At 36.0% G+C, this 15,372-nt stretch overlaps 1 protein-coding gene and 1 pseudogene across 3 annotated transcripts; one reads left to right on the forward strand and one right to left on the reverse strand.

Moving 5' to 3' along the window:
* The first annotated feature begins 976 nt into the window (after positions 1-976).
* Positions 977-10,485, forward strand: LOC120160302. 3 transcript variants are annotated; one of them, XM_039170725.1, is made up of 11 exons: positions 977-1,124; positions 2,565-2,671; positions 2,789-5,462; positions 5,554-5,634; positions 7,125-7,277; positions 7,886-8,049; positions 8,203-8,350; positions 8,432-8,554; positions 9,522-9,609; positions 9,942-10,160; positions 10,463-10,485. In XM_039170725.1, exons 3-10 carry the CDS (start codon positions 2,811-2,813, stop codon positions 10,118-10,120), a joined length of 3,588 nt encoding a protein of 1,195 aa, XP_039026656.1. In that variant the 5' UTR covers positions 977-1,124; positions 2,565-2,671; positions 2,789-2,810; the 3' UTR covers positions 10,121-10,160; positions 10,463-10,485. The 3 variants fall into 3 exon arrangements, with proteins under 3 accessions (XP_039026656.1, XP_039026654.1, XP_039026655.1); XM_039170723.1 differs by lacking the exon at positions 10,463-10,485 and having other exon boundaries at positions 9,942-10,300; XM_039170724.1 differs by lacking the exons at positions 2,565-2,671; positions 10,463-10,485 and having other exon boundaries at positions 9,942-10,300.
* A 118-nt stretch (positions 10,486-10,603) lies between these two features.
* Positions 10,604-12,225, reverse strand: LOC120160157 (annotated as a pseudogene).
* Between the last annotated feature and the right edge of the window lie 3,147 nt (positions 12,226-15,372).

Raw genomic sequence — 15,372 nt, forward strand, 5'->3', positions numbered from 1 at the left:
AGGAGGACCACTGGTTCCACCCGCTCCCCCTTTGTCCATCCCTAATGTCATCATCATCGTTCATTTTTTAATGGCCAGTCACCAAAACAAAACAAAACGTAACGTTAAATATGATTTTAAAAAAAATAAGTGGTCAAAATAAAATTGTAGAATAGATTAGTGACCAAATACATAATTTATCCTTTATTTTTTTTACTTCTATTAAGATAAACTACACTCATTCAATTATGTTCTCCATAATAAACGAGTCACTTTTTAAAACATTACAATTTAGTCACTCAATTTAAAAATATTACAAATAAATCATTGATAATTAAATCTTAGACGAAATAATAACATGATATGATAACAGTTTCAATCTTCAATGTATATATATATATATATATATATTATTTTGGTTTTAATTTAAAACAATTCAATAAATTTAATCTTTTATGATTAAAGTTTCTATCAATTTAGTATTTATTTTTATTTTAAATTGTCTTTTCTTCTTTTAGAAATATTATATTACTTTCATGTTAATCTTTTGGGTACAATAACAATTTGACAATAACTTGCAGATACTTTACGGTAAAATGAAATAATCTAACTATTGCTTTAATTTGATAGAATCATTTGGTTTGACAATATCGTAAAAATGACTAAATTGATTAAATTTTAAAAAATAAATGATTAAATTTATTAAATGATTTTGACCTAAGACCAAATTGATATAATATATAAGTTTTGAGGACTAAAATTATTATCATACTAAGTCAAAATTAGAAGTATGTTTCAATTTTAACCACCAATGATTTGTTTATAATAATATTTTAATTAAGTTGTGAAATTGTAAATTTTAGAAAAAAGTACCTCATTTGTTAACTAACACATAAGTGAGTGACCTTGGGGCGTAATGTTCCATTTCTTTAATTAGTATCTTCTACTTTTATTTGACTATTTACTTGAATGAAAAAATAGATTTACAAGGAAAGTCAGAATTGAGCGTTTTCCAGATTATCAGAGAACTGTAGTTTTGATGTTTAAATTGAGAGAGTTTTGTTGTATTACAGTGGTAGCTGCTGGTTCACTTAATCTCTTGTGAAAACCATCCATCATAAACCCTTATCTCTTTCAGCTTTCAGGTTATTATTTTCTTTGTAACTTAGAAGATTTTTCCTTTTGTTTCTCCAAATCTTGTTATTTTGTATGTAGTTGATAAGCTCATCTATGTTGATCTGTTTCTCTACAAGATTAGGGTTTAAATTTTATTTCTGGTAGATTTCGTTTTAAACTAGAGGTATTGTTTAGCCGGGTGAACTTTTCGTATATATTCTGCGTGGTTAATTTTTAGCTGTTGTATTACTTGGTTGGTGCTGCTGGTTTAAGTATACTATACGTTCACCTTAAAGAGAAAGTAGTTTAAGTTTAAACCACTAAAAATAGCTTAGATTTCATTTTGTTTTTCTCTTTTTCAATTACTGTTGCATGTTGGTGGGTTCGAAGACGATAACTTGTTCCAGTGGCAGTTGATAGTCATAAATATAATTAAGTTTGCACTGTAAAATTATGAAATTCGAATAATCAGCGGAGAAGCCAACCTACACATGTCATAATAGAGACATGAGTTTTGGTGTCCTTGGTAAAGGTTGAATTTTGGTGATGATATCTTATTTTGTTCTCTTACTTTAGTAAAATGTTGTTTCTAAAGCTCACTGTTTTCCGCTTCTAGCAAGTTCCCTGGACTTGTTTTTTTTTTTTAATTTATGAGGGAAATGGGATCTGAACCCACTTCTTTCAGCAGATGAGTATATCCACCTGCCATTGAGTCAAATGTTGGGATGCTTTCATTCATTGCATCTTAAAAAATTGAGAGAGAATATGAAATGCTAGGTTTTCAGTAGCTTAGGCATTAAAGGGGAAAGAAGCAAGGCATTAAACTTCTATATTTGAGGGTTGTAACATTTTTATTGTTTGATCTCTTTTGCTTATGTCTTTTGTGTCTATTGTATCCGTTGGGTGTTGGAACCTGCTGAACCTTAAGAAAGATGATTAGAAGTCATTAATTTCTCGTTGTTGTGGTTTAGCATCTAAGATGGCTAATAATAATACACATCAAATTACAGGTATCAACAATCACATCAATGCATTTAGGCATCTGTTATTCCTTTAGTTGTTAAGTTCCTGATATCAGCCTGAATTTTGGTGAACAATAAACATTGGATCAAGATCTTTGTCCTCCTCTAGGCCCCTTTGTCCCTTGAGGGTTTTCTTTTATCACCTCATTCAATTTCTTAATACCAGTTTTCTAAGACCTGGGAAAGTGAGGGTTTCATGTTTTGATTACTGTCTTGTTTCTGATCAATTGAAGCTAATATTAAGGTATTACAAAGTGAAATATGATCAGGCTTAGGAGTATTTAGCAGCACATTTTCTTGGTAAACTTGCAAAGTTGTTTTTGGGTTAACTTTGCACATTAATTTCTAGTTTCTTTCATCTTTGTTTTACTTTTTCATTACTCAAACATAGTTCTGAGTTTTGTTACTTGCCGCAAAATCTGATACGAAGTCTCTGTCTTGTTGCAGGTCAGTAGCTGTTACTACTCATAAAGGTTCCTGGCGGTTAGTCTCATCTGCTTTTGGTTCTGAAACAAAAAACTGGAAACTAAATAGAATTTGCTATTGGGTTTCAGGTGCTTTGGCAAGTTTGTCTTTTTTTGTACAGTATGGTGATTGTTTGTGTTAATAGATGATTTCTTTATGTATTTGTCATCTTCCTTTTATATCTGAATGATTACATGTGGGTACAGGGACCCTATTGAGACTAAATGAATGGAGAAAAATCAAAACGATAATTTCATGGAACATCCTAGAGCAAGTAAACAGTACAACTCTGTGGAGCATGGAAATGGGGATTTCTCTCATGCAACTCAAGCATTCATGCGAAATCCTATGACCAGCATAAACATGAGTATAAGACTTCCTGAGCCAAAAGGATCTGATGTCAAACCTGTACTTAATTATTCCATACAGACTGGTGAGGAGTTTGCTTTTGAATTTATGCGGGACCGGTTAAATCCTATGAAGCCTTTCATCCCAAATTCTCTCGGTGAATCCAGTTATGCAACAGGATATATGGATCTAAAAGGTATTCTAGGCATTAGTCGTACCGAGTCTGAATGTGAGTCTGATATGTCAATGCCTAATGTAGTAGAGAAAGGTCCAAAGGGGTTTGAAAGAAAAGGCTCTATACATGAAAACCAAAGTCGATATGGGTCACTTCAATCAATGCAACAGACCACCCCGGGCTACGAAAATGATAGAGGCCTTTTATACATGTCACTTGGTACCTCTGATGGCACTTCGCCAAAGATGAAGGTTCTCTGCAGCTTTGGTGGAAAAATCCTACCTCGACCAAGTGACAGAAAGCTAAGGTATGTTGGAGGTGAAACACGCATAATTCGCATCAGAAAGGATATTTCATGGCAGGAACTTAAGCAGAAGATATTATCGATTTATGACCAAACGGAAGTGATTAAATATCAGCTTCCGGGAGAGGACTTTGATGCTTTAGTGTCTGTGTCCTCGGATGATGATCTGCAGAATATGATGGAGGAATGTAACGAGCTTCTAGACAAAGAGGCCTCCCAAAAGCTTAGGATGTTTCTGTTCTCGCTGAGTGATTTGGAGGATACTCAGTTTGGTCTAGGCAACATGGATGGTGATTCTGAGATTCAGTTTGTGGTAGCCATCAACGGAATGGATGTTGGAACAAGGACAAGCTCTACACTGCAGGGGTTGACAAGCTTTTCTGCTAGCAATCTAACAGAATCAGAGGGAAATAATATTGTCAGGGAAACAAGCAGAGTTGCAAGAGATTCAGTTGTCATTAGCTCTTCTAACATTCCTGGTATTATGGCGTCATCGTCAACTTTTCAGTCTTCTCAATCAGCTCTACCAGGTTCCTCAGGCACCTACGAAACCCGTCCACAGTTCTATCATGGTCAGAGGATGGGGTATCCAATGCAGTATGGTCATAATTCTTCTACTTATTCCAATATTGCAGAATTTTCTAATTCAGTTCCACCTAATGGGTTTATGAATCAACATGAACGCTTGACTGAAGTGCAACCATACAATGGTCTACAACAACAGAATATGCCGATGCTGGTGACCGAGTTGAAACCCAAACCTGATGGTTCAGGTAACCGGGGCAATGACCTTGCAAAATATAATCCTTTGGAAACAGATCATGCAGTTTCTCCCCAGCCACATGATGGAAAGGTGCTAAATCATTTCCCGCATGAAGAAGTGCAAGTTGTGGTTACTTCACAAGATGCGTCTCTTTTTACTGTTAAAAATGAAGTTAAATTTCAGGAAAAGGAAAAGGTTATGTCATATGCTGATGCTGTGAATCAAGTGCCTGTTCCTAAACAGGGTAATGATGACCATCACTCTACTTCTAGTTATGCTGATTCTGATTCTAATCCCGCTGATTTAAACTACATTGAGCCCACTGTACCTCCTCACAAGGTTTATTATTCAGAAAGAATACCTCGGGAGCAGTTAGACATGCTAAATCGATTGTCAAAGTCTGATGATTCATTAGGTTCCCATTTTCTATTAGCTCACCCTCAATCTAATGTGGCACAGCAGGATCCAAACACAGAAACTGTTGAAAATTTATGCGATAATATTGCTCCCCAAACTGAGAGCTCAGCTGCTAAACCTTCTAATATCACTTCCCATCCTGGTGCTGTTTCTCAGATAAACTCAAAGCTTGCTGAAGAAGTGTTGGACACAGGTTTGAAGCAAGCAGTTTCAAATCCCGTGGACAGTATACAACCTTCAAACAAAGATGGGGCTCAGGTTGGTTTCCTGAAAGATAATCTTCCAGATGATAAATCATCAGAAACTGGGTTGGGGCTTCCTGTAGCTAGTGAATCAGCATTTACTTTGCCCCATGATGCCAACTTGACTAGCAAAAACCCTCCAGGGCATTTTCAGGTTGATTTGAGGGCGGAGAGTTCAACAAAAGATGATTCTAAAGAGAACCTCCATGGTGGTATTATCAGGGCAGATCATGGGGACATTCTTATTGATATTAATGATCGATTTCCTCGTGACTTCCTTTCTGATATGTTTTCAAAAGCAATGCTTTCTGAGGAGTCCTTTGGCGTTGGCCCACTGCAAACGGATGGAGCTGGCTTGAGCTTGAACATGGAAAACCATGAGCCAAAACGCTGGTCATATTTTCAGAAGTTGGCTCAAGATTTTGAAGAAAAAGATGGTTCCCCCATCAACCGAGATCATATATCAGATCAGTTTACCCCACAGGGTGTAGTTCCTTTGAGCCAAGCTGATGCTGATCAAAATTTTGGTGTAAGCAACCTGAAGGATGATCAACCCCAAGTGCAAATCAGTGAAAGTGTGCAGTTTGATGCCATGATAGAAAACCTAAGAACACCAGAGTCAGAATATGAGGTAAATTAATTTCAATGATTAATTGATTTTGTTCACCTTGTTTCCTTAGAAGACATCTGCTAACAGAATATGACTGCATGGGTTCTTCTAGAAGCCGAAGTCTGAAAAGAGGAATGTTGGTCTACCTCCTTTGGATCCTTCTCTAGGAGATTTTGATATCAATACCTTGCAGGTATGCTACCTTTGTCACATGTTCTCCTGCTTTTCTTATACTTTTGGTGCATATAAAATGAAGTGGGACACTGTTTGGCCACTTGCAATAAACAATTATTTATCGGAAACTTCAAACAAAAAAAAATCTGGAATTTACGTTGCATCTCCTTCTGCCTTTTGGCATGTGCAAACTTTTCATCTTTATCACTACTTCCCAAGTGTTTATTTATGTATGTGAAACTGAAACCTGGAAGCTTAACTACAAATTCAATAAGATCACTGTAATTTTTTAGAGATAAGAGGCTGATACTTGAGTGTGTTTTCAAAAGGGTGAGGCACGCAATAGGCGCTTGCCCGAGTGAATAAAAATGAGCATGTGCATGTTTTTGTGTGTGCTTGTTTATGTATATAAAATGACCTTAAGATACATATTTTGATAGTGAACTGTAAAGAGTGGTACAATTTATCCTACAAAACATGCAAAATTTTCTTTCTTTGGCCAATGTGTATGATTTCCTTTGATCCCTTGTTTGTTGTTGAATACTCAAAATTTTGAAAGTAACTAGTTTGATATTATCCTTGTTCTTGCTAATAAAGGTACATTTAATAAAAAAATTAAAGAAACTAGAAAGGCTTCAATCAAGCAGACTTTTTTATGCACTTATGGCCTTGCAAAAAGGCATGTTTAGGCTCGCCAAACACGTGCCTGATAAAATGTGCCTCACCTGAAAAGTTCTGAAGCTCTTTTGTTATCTAATGCTAAGGTGCAACAGCTAGATGTGCCTAGGTGCACTCCCACTGGGTAGTGGAACAGTTTTTTAGCAGTGTTTGCTTGTCTTTTCGGAGGCTTCTAGTTGGAGAAATTAGCTTTCTTTTTTACTCATTACGTGTGCCTCACAAAATAATCTAATAAAATCCCAGATTCAAGGGACAGTCTATGTTTATGTCTAGCATTTAGCTCATTCTAGACATGTATTCTAATCCTTGTTGAAGCTATTTATTTTTGTCACTCTATCTAAGAAAGCTCAAAATTCGATTCTGATGACTCTAATTTTGCGTGATAAAAGTTCTAGGAGAACAATAGCTAACGCTAGCTGTTGAATGGTTTCTTAAATTTACAAAGACATTGAAATATATAGTTTTAGATTTTTTTTTTCTCTTTTGTAGTGCTAATTTAAATTTTGCTCCTCTTTATATGTTTAGATTCAGTCTTTGTTTCTTATTATAAACTTAATTTGTTGACTCAAATGCAATGGTGATAAGCTTTTTGGAGTATCAACTGGCCATAAAATATGATTTGAAGCTGCAGGGCTGTGTTTCTGACATTTGTTTTGCTTTTGTAAACTTCCGTGTACATACAAACTGAAACAAAAAAAATGTATCTCTCTTCTTGCTTATTTGTTATATTTTGGGCCTCAACATATTTTGACAGTGCCCCACATACTTTCTTAAACATTTTCTGTAATGTGTATTAGATGCTTACTTGTTTGTTCTGGATTGATGTTATAGCTCATAAAGAATGAAGATCTTGAAGAGTTGAGGGAGCTGGGCTCTGGTACATTTGGGACTGTATATCATGGCAATTGGAGGGGATCAGATGTTGCTATCAAGAGAATAAAAAAGAGCTGCTTCACGGGACGATCATCTGAGCAAGAAAGATTGGTAATTTGTGTTGCACAAATTAATATTTTTATGCATATAATACATTTTCTTCTTTTGTTCATTAAGCCAGTGTTTGAAAGCCTGTTGATCTTAAAAGGAAGTTTAAAAAACAAAAAAAATATGAACATTTTTACCTTTTATCCTTTTTGTGGGGGGGGGGTCCAAATAGACCTTATACACGGGCGCGCGCGCATACACACGGGGTTGCGAGGGTTTTATATCCGGTCAATAGACTACATCGCTGCTGGCAATGATTTCTTCTCTTTATAAAAACTATTATCATTATCATCACTGTATATCCCAGTTATTGCATGTTTTGCTACTGCCATTGTTTGAAAAGCCTGTTGATCCAAGTTTAACAAACTAAAAATATATATTTTTACCTTTTCTACTGAAGGGGGTCCGAACAGAACCTCTTTTTATAGTTGGGGTTGCCAGGGTTTGATATCTGGTCACTATACCACATGGCTGTTGGCGATGATTTTTTCTCTTTATTATAGCTATTATCATAATCATCATTATCTAACTAGTTATTGTATGTCTGCTACTGCCATTCTCTCTCTGGTATTATTCATACTTAATGCTTTACTAAAGGTCTACATCCTCAGACCATTGAATTTTGGCGGGAAGCTGACATTCTTTCAAAGCTTCACCATCCAAATGTGGTGGCATTTTATGGTGTGGTTCAAGATGGTCCTGGAGGAACAATGGCTACTGTTACAGAGTTCATGGTTGATGGTTCCCTTAGGCATGTTTTACTTCGCAAGGATAGGTGAAATCTTTTTTCACTTTATAGTTTGTTTGTTTTTTTGTTGGGGTGGTAGTGGTGGTGGGGGGGTGTTGATATTTATGAAATTCTCATAACTGCCTGTTGTTACTTCACAAATATCTCCTGCTTACTGTTCTACCTAATCTAAATTTCCAGGTTGCTTGATCGCCGAAAGAAGCTCATAATTGCTATGGATGCAGCATTTGGGATGGAATATTTGCATTCAAAAAATATTGTGCATTTTGATCTGAAATGTGACAATTTGCTTGTTAACTTGAAAGATCCTTCACGACCTATTTGCAAGGTTACCTCGTTGCCCTTCTCAAATTAGTACCATTAAAATATTGTGCTAATTATTATATCTCTAAGAATATTTCTTTCCCAGGTTGGTGACTTTGGACTGTCTAAAATCAAACGTAACACCTTAGTTTCGGGTGGTGTTCGGGGGACCCTACCATGGATGGCTCCAGAGCTCCTAAATGGAGGCAGCAATAAGGTTTCAGAAAAGGTAAGATGCCTTTCATGAAATTAACTTGAACTGGCACAATAAGCCATTTGCTCTTTCTGATTCTTCCCACGGATCTCTGGAAGGTTTTACATGATTATTGTTATCTAAGACTTGGTTCATAATGATAAAACCCAATGTAAAGAAGTCTTCCTTTAACTGATTATTCTTATTAGTCATTTAAGAAACCATTGTAGTGATAAGCATGTATTCTGAATTGGCATTGCTGCCATTCCATCTATAGCAGCTTCTGTGTAATGGGAAATTAAGATAATGATGGTACAAATGGCTTCTACTGCTTAATTGGCTCTACAGTGGATCAGAAAGCAGCAGTTAGTGCTGAATTTTGCAAATAACGGGAGAGCATTTTGTGAAAGATGTACTCTTTTGCAAAATGTTTATCCGCATCTATATATTTGTCAAGATGATTAAAATGAACAGCTTTTGCTTGTGGTATGTCTTAATACAGCATCTGTTCATAGATAAACCATAGGCATCAAACTACTCTAGTTACCATGGCTTTCTAAATGAAATGGAACTCAAAGCTGGATGACATTGGTAATAGTCTAAGAGAATCAATTTTTGAGTCTGAATTTAAAGTGGTAGTTAATAAAACTTTTTTCCCCTTCTGTATATATGCAATTTCAGTACCACACTGTCAACTTCCATTTATTCTTTGATGACCAATAGTCGTCTATATCTAAATAAAGTATGTATGTATGTGTGCACACGTGCATACACTTGTGAGCACTCTTTTATGGGAGCCCTTAAATATTCATTAAAAATAAAAGAGGAGAAAGAGATGGGTCCGTGGGTGGGGGATGTGAAAGAAAACTATATTTCGATGTTGAGATGATTCCTCGGAAACATATTCATTTTCTGTATGCTTCTTGTACCTGTTTTCATGGTGTCACAAGCATGACTGCTTTGATTGTTGAGGAACTGTTTACATTTATTTGTTGATCTGCAGGTTGATGTGTTCTCCTTTGGTATTGTTCTATGGGAGATTCTCACTGGGGAAGAGCCTTATGCCAATATGCACTATGGTGCAATTATAGGTGTGACTCAAGTACTTTTCTTCTTTAAACAACAGCCTGTGTTTTCCATCCATTGGGTTGGAAATTTTGTTCTGGAGCCAATATATAACATGGAAGTAGTTTTGTTACTTTCGACTGATGCACTTACAAGATCCTTTTAGGGTGGTCTGTTTTATTGACCACGAGGCATTGATACCTGTTAAATGACATGGAAGGTATCTGTTCATGCTGATTCCTAACATAGATATGTTCGGTTGCCTATAAGATGGTTATATGCATTTTCCTGCATTTGCATTGATACCATGCTTCGAGTCATTCTCTCTTTATGATCTAAAAGTTATTTCGACATACAGGAGGCATTGTGAGTAACACACTGAGACCGACAATTCCAAGCTTTTGTGATCGTGAATGGAGAAAATTGATGGAACAGTGTTGGTCCCCAAAACCTGCAGCCAGGCCATCGTTCACAGAAATTGCCAGTCGATTGCGTACAATGTCACAACAAAGCAAGGGTAACAAGGCATCAAAATGATAATGATTTCTGAAAAGGGATACAGTCATTTCCACAATAGGTATTCATTCAATTGTGCACACATTTGAGTAGTATATGTAAGTGTACAATTACTTGGGAAAGGAGAATCGGGGTATCCTAATTGTTTTTTTTGGAACGGAAGGCTACTCTTATTAAGGAATAATAATGTTATGGAACAGATATTGTGATTTAATGTACCATTGTACTTGAAAAAAAATACTTTTATCGTCTCTTTTTAAACTTTTCTACAAGTTCATCACAATTTACATTTCCTTTTGGAAATTCAAGCATAATTTCTTTAAATAATTTAATTTTTTAAAGATGCTTCTTAACATTTTAAAGGTTGAAAGTGCATTTAATGATATATAAAGAAAAAGTGTGTTCCGTTGGGGCCCTATAGTCTGATTGTACCTAAGAAAATATCTTATTTTCTAAGTTCAGTTAAATTAATGTCGACGCTGAATCAATAATGGCTACGGCTTTGATCAAGATGATATGGTCCGGTGTTAGTACGAGGACGAAGCATTGTGCAGTTGCCAAGCAGATGCCAGCATCAAAGGCCTGCCTTTCCACCCAAGGAGGAGGCACCCTTTCTCACTGCCCAATGGGTAACCGTCGCAGCTGTAAACTGAAAGCATCATCTTTGCTTGACTCAAACACTTCAATCCCATCACTTGAAATCCAGATCTGCCTAATTGTCTTCGCCATTGATCTGCTCTTTCGTGCCTTCGATCCGGTCTGACCATTCATAAGCTACTATGTCATGGATTTCTTCGGAGAAGTGAAGCCTCTCTATCTTCATCCTTTGAGGACTATGTCTGGGTAGACTAGCTTCTAGTGAATCGAAAATGGCTGAATAGTAATGAAAGGACTCAGAACCTCCCGAAAAAGAATGGTCCATTATGGTTCGCATCTTGTTCCACCACTGTCAACAAAGCCGGGCTTAGTTTCTTGATTGCTTGGAGGATTTCTTTTAGTGATCCTCTACTCTCTTTGACATATTTGTGCAAGTGCATAACGCTGTTGATGTATAATGATTCCCCTTCTCTTAAGTTGAGATTCTCGGGGGTCAAAAGAGATGGTGTAACTGGCTCTGTTATAATATGGAACTCCATTAGTATACCTAGTGAGCAAGCATCCTCGATGACGGACTTCATGCCGGCTTCAAGCTCTACGAGATGTTCATCACTGGTTAATGCTGTGATTCGAAGAGTCGGGGGACCTTCAGGCCTCGATGCTAGTGTTCTTATCAGGGAAGGCCATTGAAGTGTATGTTCCATTCCTAGATCAATGATGTGCAAGGAAACTTTCCCTTGTGCGGCTTGACATATTGCCTCATTCGAAGCCATGAAACCGAATGCAATGTAAGGAGTTGTCTGGTTAAGTAGTTGAAAAGCCTCCGTTTTCTCCTCCCTAGCTATCGATGGCACGTCCACGACACAATTTGTGATCGTGCCATTTCCATTCATGTTTTGAAGAAGTGATAGTTTAGATTTTAATCCGGCAGCAAAGCAATAGGAAACCCTTTGCAGTGAATCACCCAAAGGATTAGCCGAAGCCCAGATTTGAGTGAGCATAGAGGTTGCAAGGTGTAAGTCGCGGCAACCGACCGCCTCGGCGCATGCCAGCAACAAATGCACCAGGTGAAGCCCTTGGTCTACCCCATGGCTCGCCTCCTCTATACTAGGTACAATTCCATGTGCTCCCAAATCTTCACACGAGCCACTCCTCTCCAACTCATCTCCTTCGATCATCGGCGAAGCATCTCCTAAATCAGCATTCACGATCGAAAACGTATCAATTTCGTCCTGAAAACAATGAGAATTTTCCTGCCTCTTGGAATTATGATGATCATCTTTATAATCCCCATCATCATCGACATCGACATTGTTTTCCATGTTGAAGAAACTATCAACGAAGTCTTGGACCTCAGAAGCAGCCAAGTGAGGGGTGCTGGTTTCATCATCTGGACAACATGAGTCAATATCACAATTCATCGTTTCTTCCAACTCAACTTGCTCCAGCTCCACTCTTTCCGTGCAAAACCTTCGAATGGCGAAATCATGGTTGAAGCTTTCATACAACAAACCATTGAAGCGTGCCATTATTTACTCCAAGGTATTAAGGAGGAAACCGAAGTGGGAGGAGAGAATAGTGAGTACAGACCTAAATCAAGCCTAATCTACTTTCACACACACACACACACATATACTAAAGGAGAAAAATGGACCAATTAGTTGAGGGTTGGCAAGTAAACTTTGTCTCTGTGATTGGTAAGAGTACAAGAAATTTCAGGGATAATTTTATTAAAATTTGAAGATGCTTAAAAACAGCAAGTACCGAAATATTAGGGACTAATATTAAGAAATATAAAACTTTAACTAAAAAGTGTGAGATGAGAAAAATCATAGAAAACACTTTTGGGTGCCCTATCGAATAGTAAATGAATTTGTAAGGAAAGTAATGGGAATTTGGTAGGAGGTTGTTGTGATGATACATGCAATTCTACATTAATTGACTACAAACTTGCTTTTGCTATGGACAACATTAAGATATTTTAATATTATTTTTAATAAAAAATAAATTTAATATCATTTTTGTAGGAACAGTTAGTGAGCATATATATAAAAGGTTTACAGCAAATTGCCGGCCTTGAAGACAAGCAAATTGGGACGATTACCTCGACAAAGGTAGGTCCAAAGTCCAAACATTAACCTTCCCTAATTAACTTAATGTTGTTATCTTTGCATACTTTCCCCTTTGGACGGCCACCAAGGAACAAGACATTTAAGGTGGCATTGACAATGGAAATACATAATTTAAAAAAATTAATAAAATCAATGCCTCGTATCTCTTCAATTTTTCATTATATATTTGAGGTAGAATTCGATTATATAATGTTTTTTTTAGTTTTACTTTTTTTTAAGATTATTACGAGAGTGCACGAATCAAACGACTTTAGTTATTAAAGAAATGATTGTTATTTTTAGGAGTATTAGGTTCGAACACATCGCCTACAAGGGTGTTTGAGTTTTCATTATCAAATGATTGAGAATCTTTCAAACAAATATTATCTTGTGATCACTCCCAGGGGCAGATCCATTGAGGGATGAGGGTGGGCTCTTACCCATCCTGAAATTTGAATTTTCTTCGAATAGAATTCAATTATTAATGTATTTCTTCAGTTTTACGCTTTTTTAAGACTATTATACGAAGATGTACTAATCAAGCGACTTTAATAGTTAAAGAAATAATTGTTATCTCTAGAAGTTTTAGGTTCGAACACATCATCTACAAGGATGTTTGAGTGTTCATTGTCAAATGATTAAAACTTTTTCGAACAAATATCTTATGGTCATGGTTTTCAGAATCGGACCGGTCTGCGAACCGGCCGTGCTACCGGTTCACTGATTCAACCGGTCGAACCAATCAGACCGGTCGTAAGAACCGGACGACATCATAATTATTTAAAAAATTAAATAAAAATACCAAAAACATTTAATAAAAAAGTAAAAAAAATTAGGTTGAATGTAACATCCCAAACTACGGGTTAGTGACTTTATTGAAAAGTTTCAGAATTTGTTGATTTAAATAGGAATATTTCAGTTGGATTAAGTGGTGAATATGAAAGAATTAAAAGGATAGTATGGTAATTTAGCTTAAAAGATATGGCCATCTCTCTATTTAGAGAGATACACGTGGAAGAGGAGATAATTCTCCAGAGTTATCTTCTCCTCTTTGTTCTTCATACGTGAGGCTTGAAACATGAGGTGAGTTTTCTGATTTGTTGGTTATTTGTTAAATTAAAGGTTAGGTTTTGATCATTAGAAGATAACTAAGCTTAAGAAAAGCTTAAGTTGTCTTATAATCAAAAGATGAAGAAGTTATAAGAAATTAAAGAAAACGGGTTTTTATAAGAAATTATGGAAAAGAGTTGATAAGTTGAATTTGAAGTTAAATTTGACTTGTCATTATGCTAATTAAGGAATATGAAGTGTTAGAATTGTATTTAGAATATATTGAAATTTGAGTATGATTCTTGATTTACATATGAGGGATAGGATTTTGAGGTTATGGATGGTTTTCATGGATATAAATTGGTTTAAGTAATGGTGGTTAGGTTTAATGACATGGTAGGGGTTTAAAATAGAAGAATTGAATGAAGAATTGATGATTTTCGGGCTTAAAATACAATTTATGGGTAGAGGGGACCGATACCCTATGAATGGGTATCGATTCCCCCCTCTTGAACGAAAAATTCCAGTATGTTCAGGGGGTATCGATTCCCCCCTAAATGAAAAATAGAATTTGGTTCTTTAATTTGGTTTAAGTTGTTAACATCAAGTTTAAGGTTTAGGCTTCTGATAGTTGTTTTGAAATGTTATATTTATGTAGATATTGAGTCTAAACAAGTTCCAGAATAATCAAAAGATTAGGATCGAATCAAAGCAAATAAGGCTAAGGTGAGTGCAATTTTAATTGTACTTATATTATTGAACGAACATTGGCTTGCGATGAGCTAGTGATTGAGTTACTATGGTAAGAAGTGACTCCTAAAATGTTATTTGATTTGTGATTCTTATATGTGCATGAATACATGAAATGGGTATAGGTTATTATATATTTTTATATGATATGCATAGACATAAGAGCATAAAACATAAGATATATGATATGATATACATTACTATATGCATATGTGATATATGCTATGATACATGACCAATGTGAAATGAGATAAACTATGTGATATGATATGAAATACATGGTTACACATACATGTGGTATGTGACAGAAAAAAAAGAACAAGTGATGAGAAATGTATTCATCGTAAATGCCCATAGTATATGATACGAGAGCTATATGTATAGTTGGCATGCCAAGAGTTGAGGGTATTGTAGTCCTTCGAGACGTAGTGGTCCTACGGGACATATATAGCAGTCCTTCGGGACGAATACTGAACAAATATTCGGTGCCCATGAGGGAATTTATACGAGCTGTGGTGACAACATTAGTGCACAACCTCAATGTACTCACATACCTTTGTTCTCAACAACAATATACATGGGCAATTGAAATATAAATTAAAGTGAAAGTGATGCAAAAAGGTAAGTTTCATGTGTGCATGACTTGGTTATATATGTCATATGAAATATATACATGCATATTGAAATATCATGATCAAATGATAAGAATGCATATTCATGAATCTACTGTTACATGTTTATTTATTGCCTCACTAAGTCTATGGC

The sequence above is a fragment of the Hibiscus syriacus genome, unplaced genomic scaffold, assembly GCF_006381635.1.
Source record: "Hibiscus syriacus cultivar Baekdansim isolate YM2019G1 unplaced genomic scaffold, ASM638163v2 tig00111392_pilon, whole genome shotgun sequence".
Taxonomy (NCBI): Eukaryota; Viridiplantae; Streptophyta; class Magnoliopsida; order Malvales; family Malvaceae; genus Hibiscus; species Hibiscus syriacus.

Coding starts and splice junctions, on each gene's coding strand:
- LOC120160302 (XM_039170725.1), top strand. CDS start 2,811: ATGGAGAAAAATCAAAACGATAATTTCATGGAACATCCTAGAGCAAGT. Junction 5,635..7,124: donor TTGATATCAATACCTTGCAG/GTATGCTACCTT, acceptor TTGATGTTATAG/CTCATAAAGAATGAAGATCT. Junction 8,050..8,202: donor GTTTTACTTCGCAAGGATAG/GTGAAATCTTTT, acceptor CTAAATTTCCAG/GTTGCTTGATCGCCGAAAGA.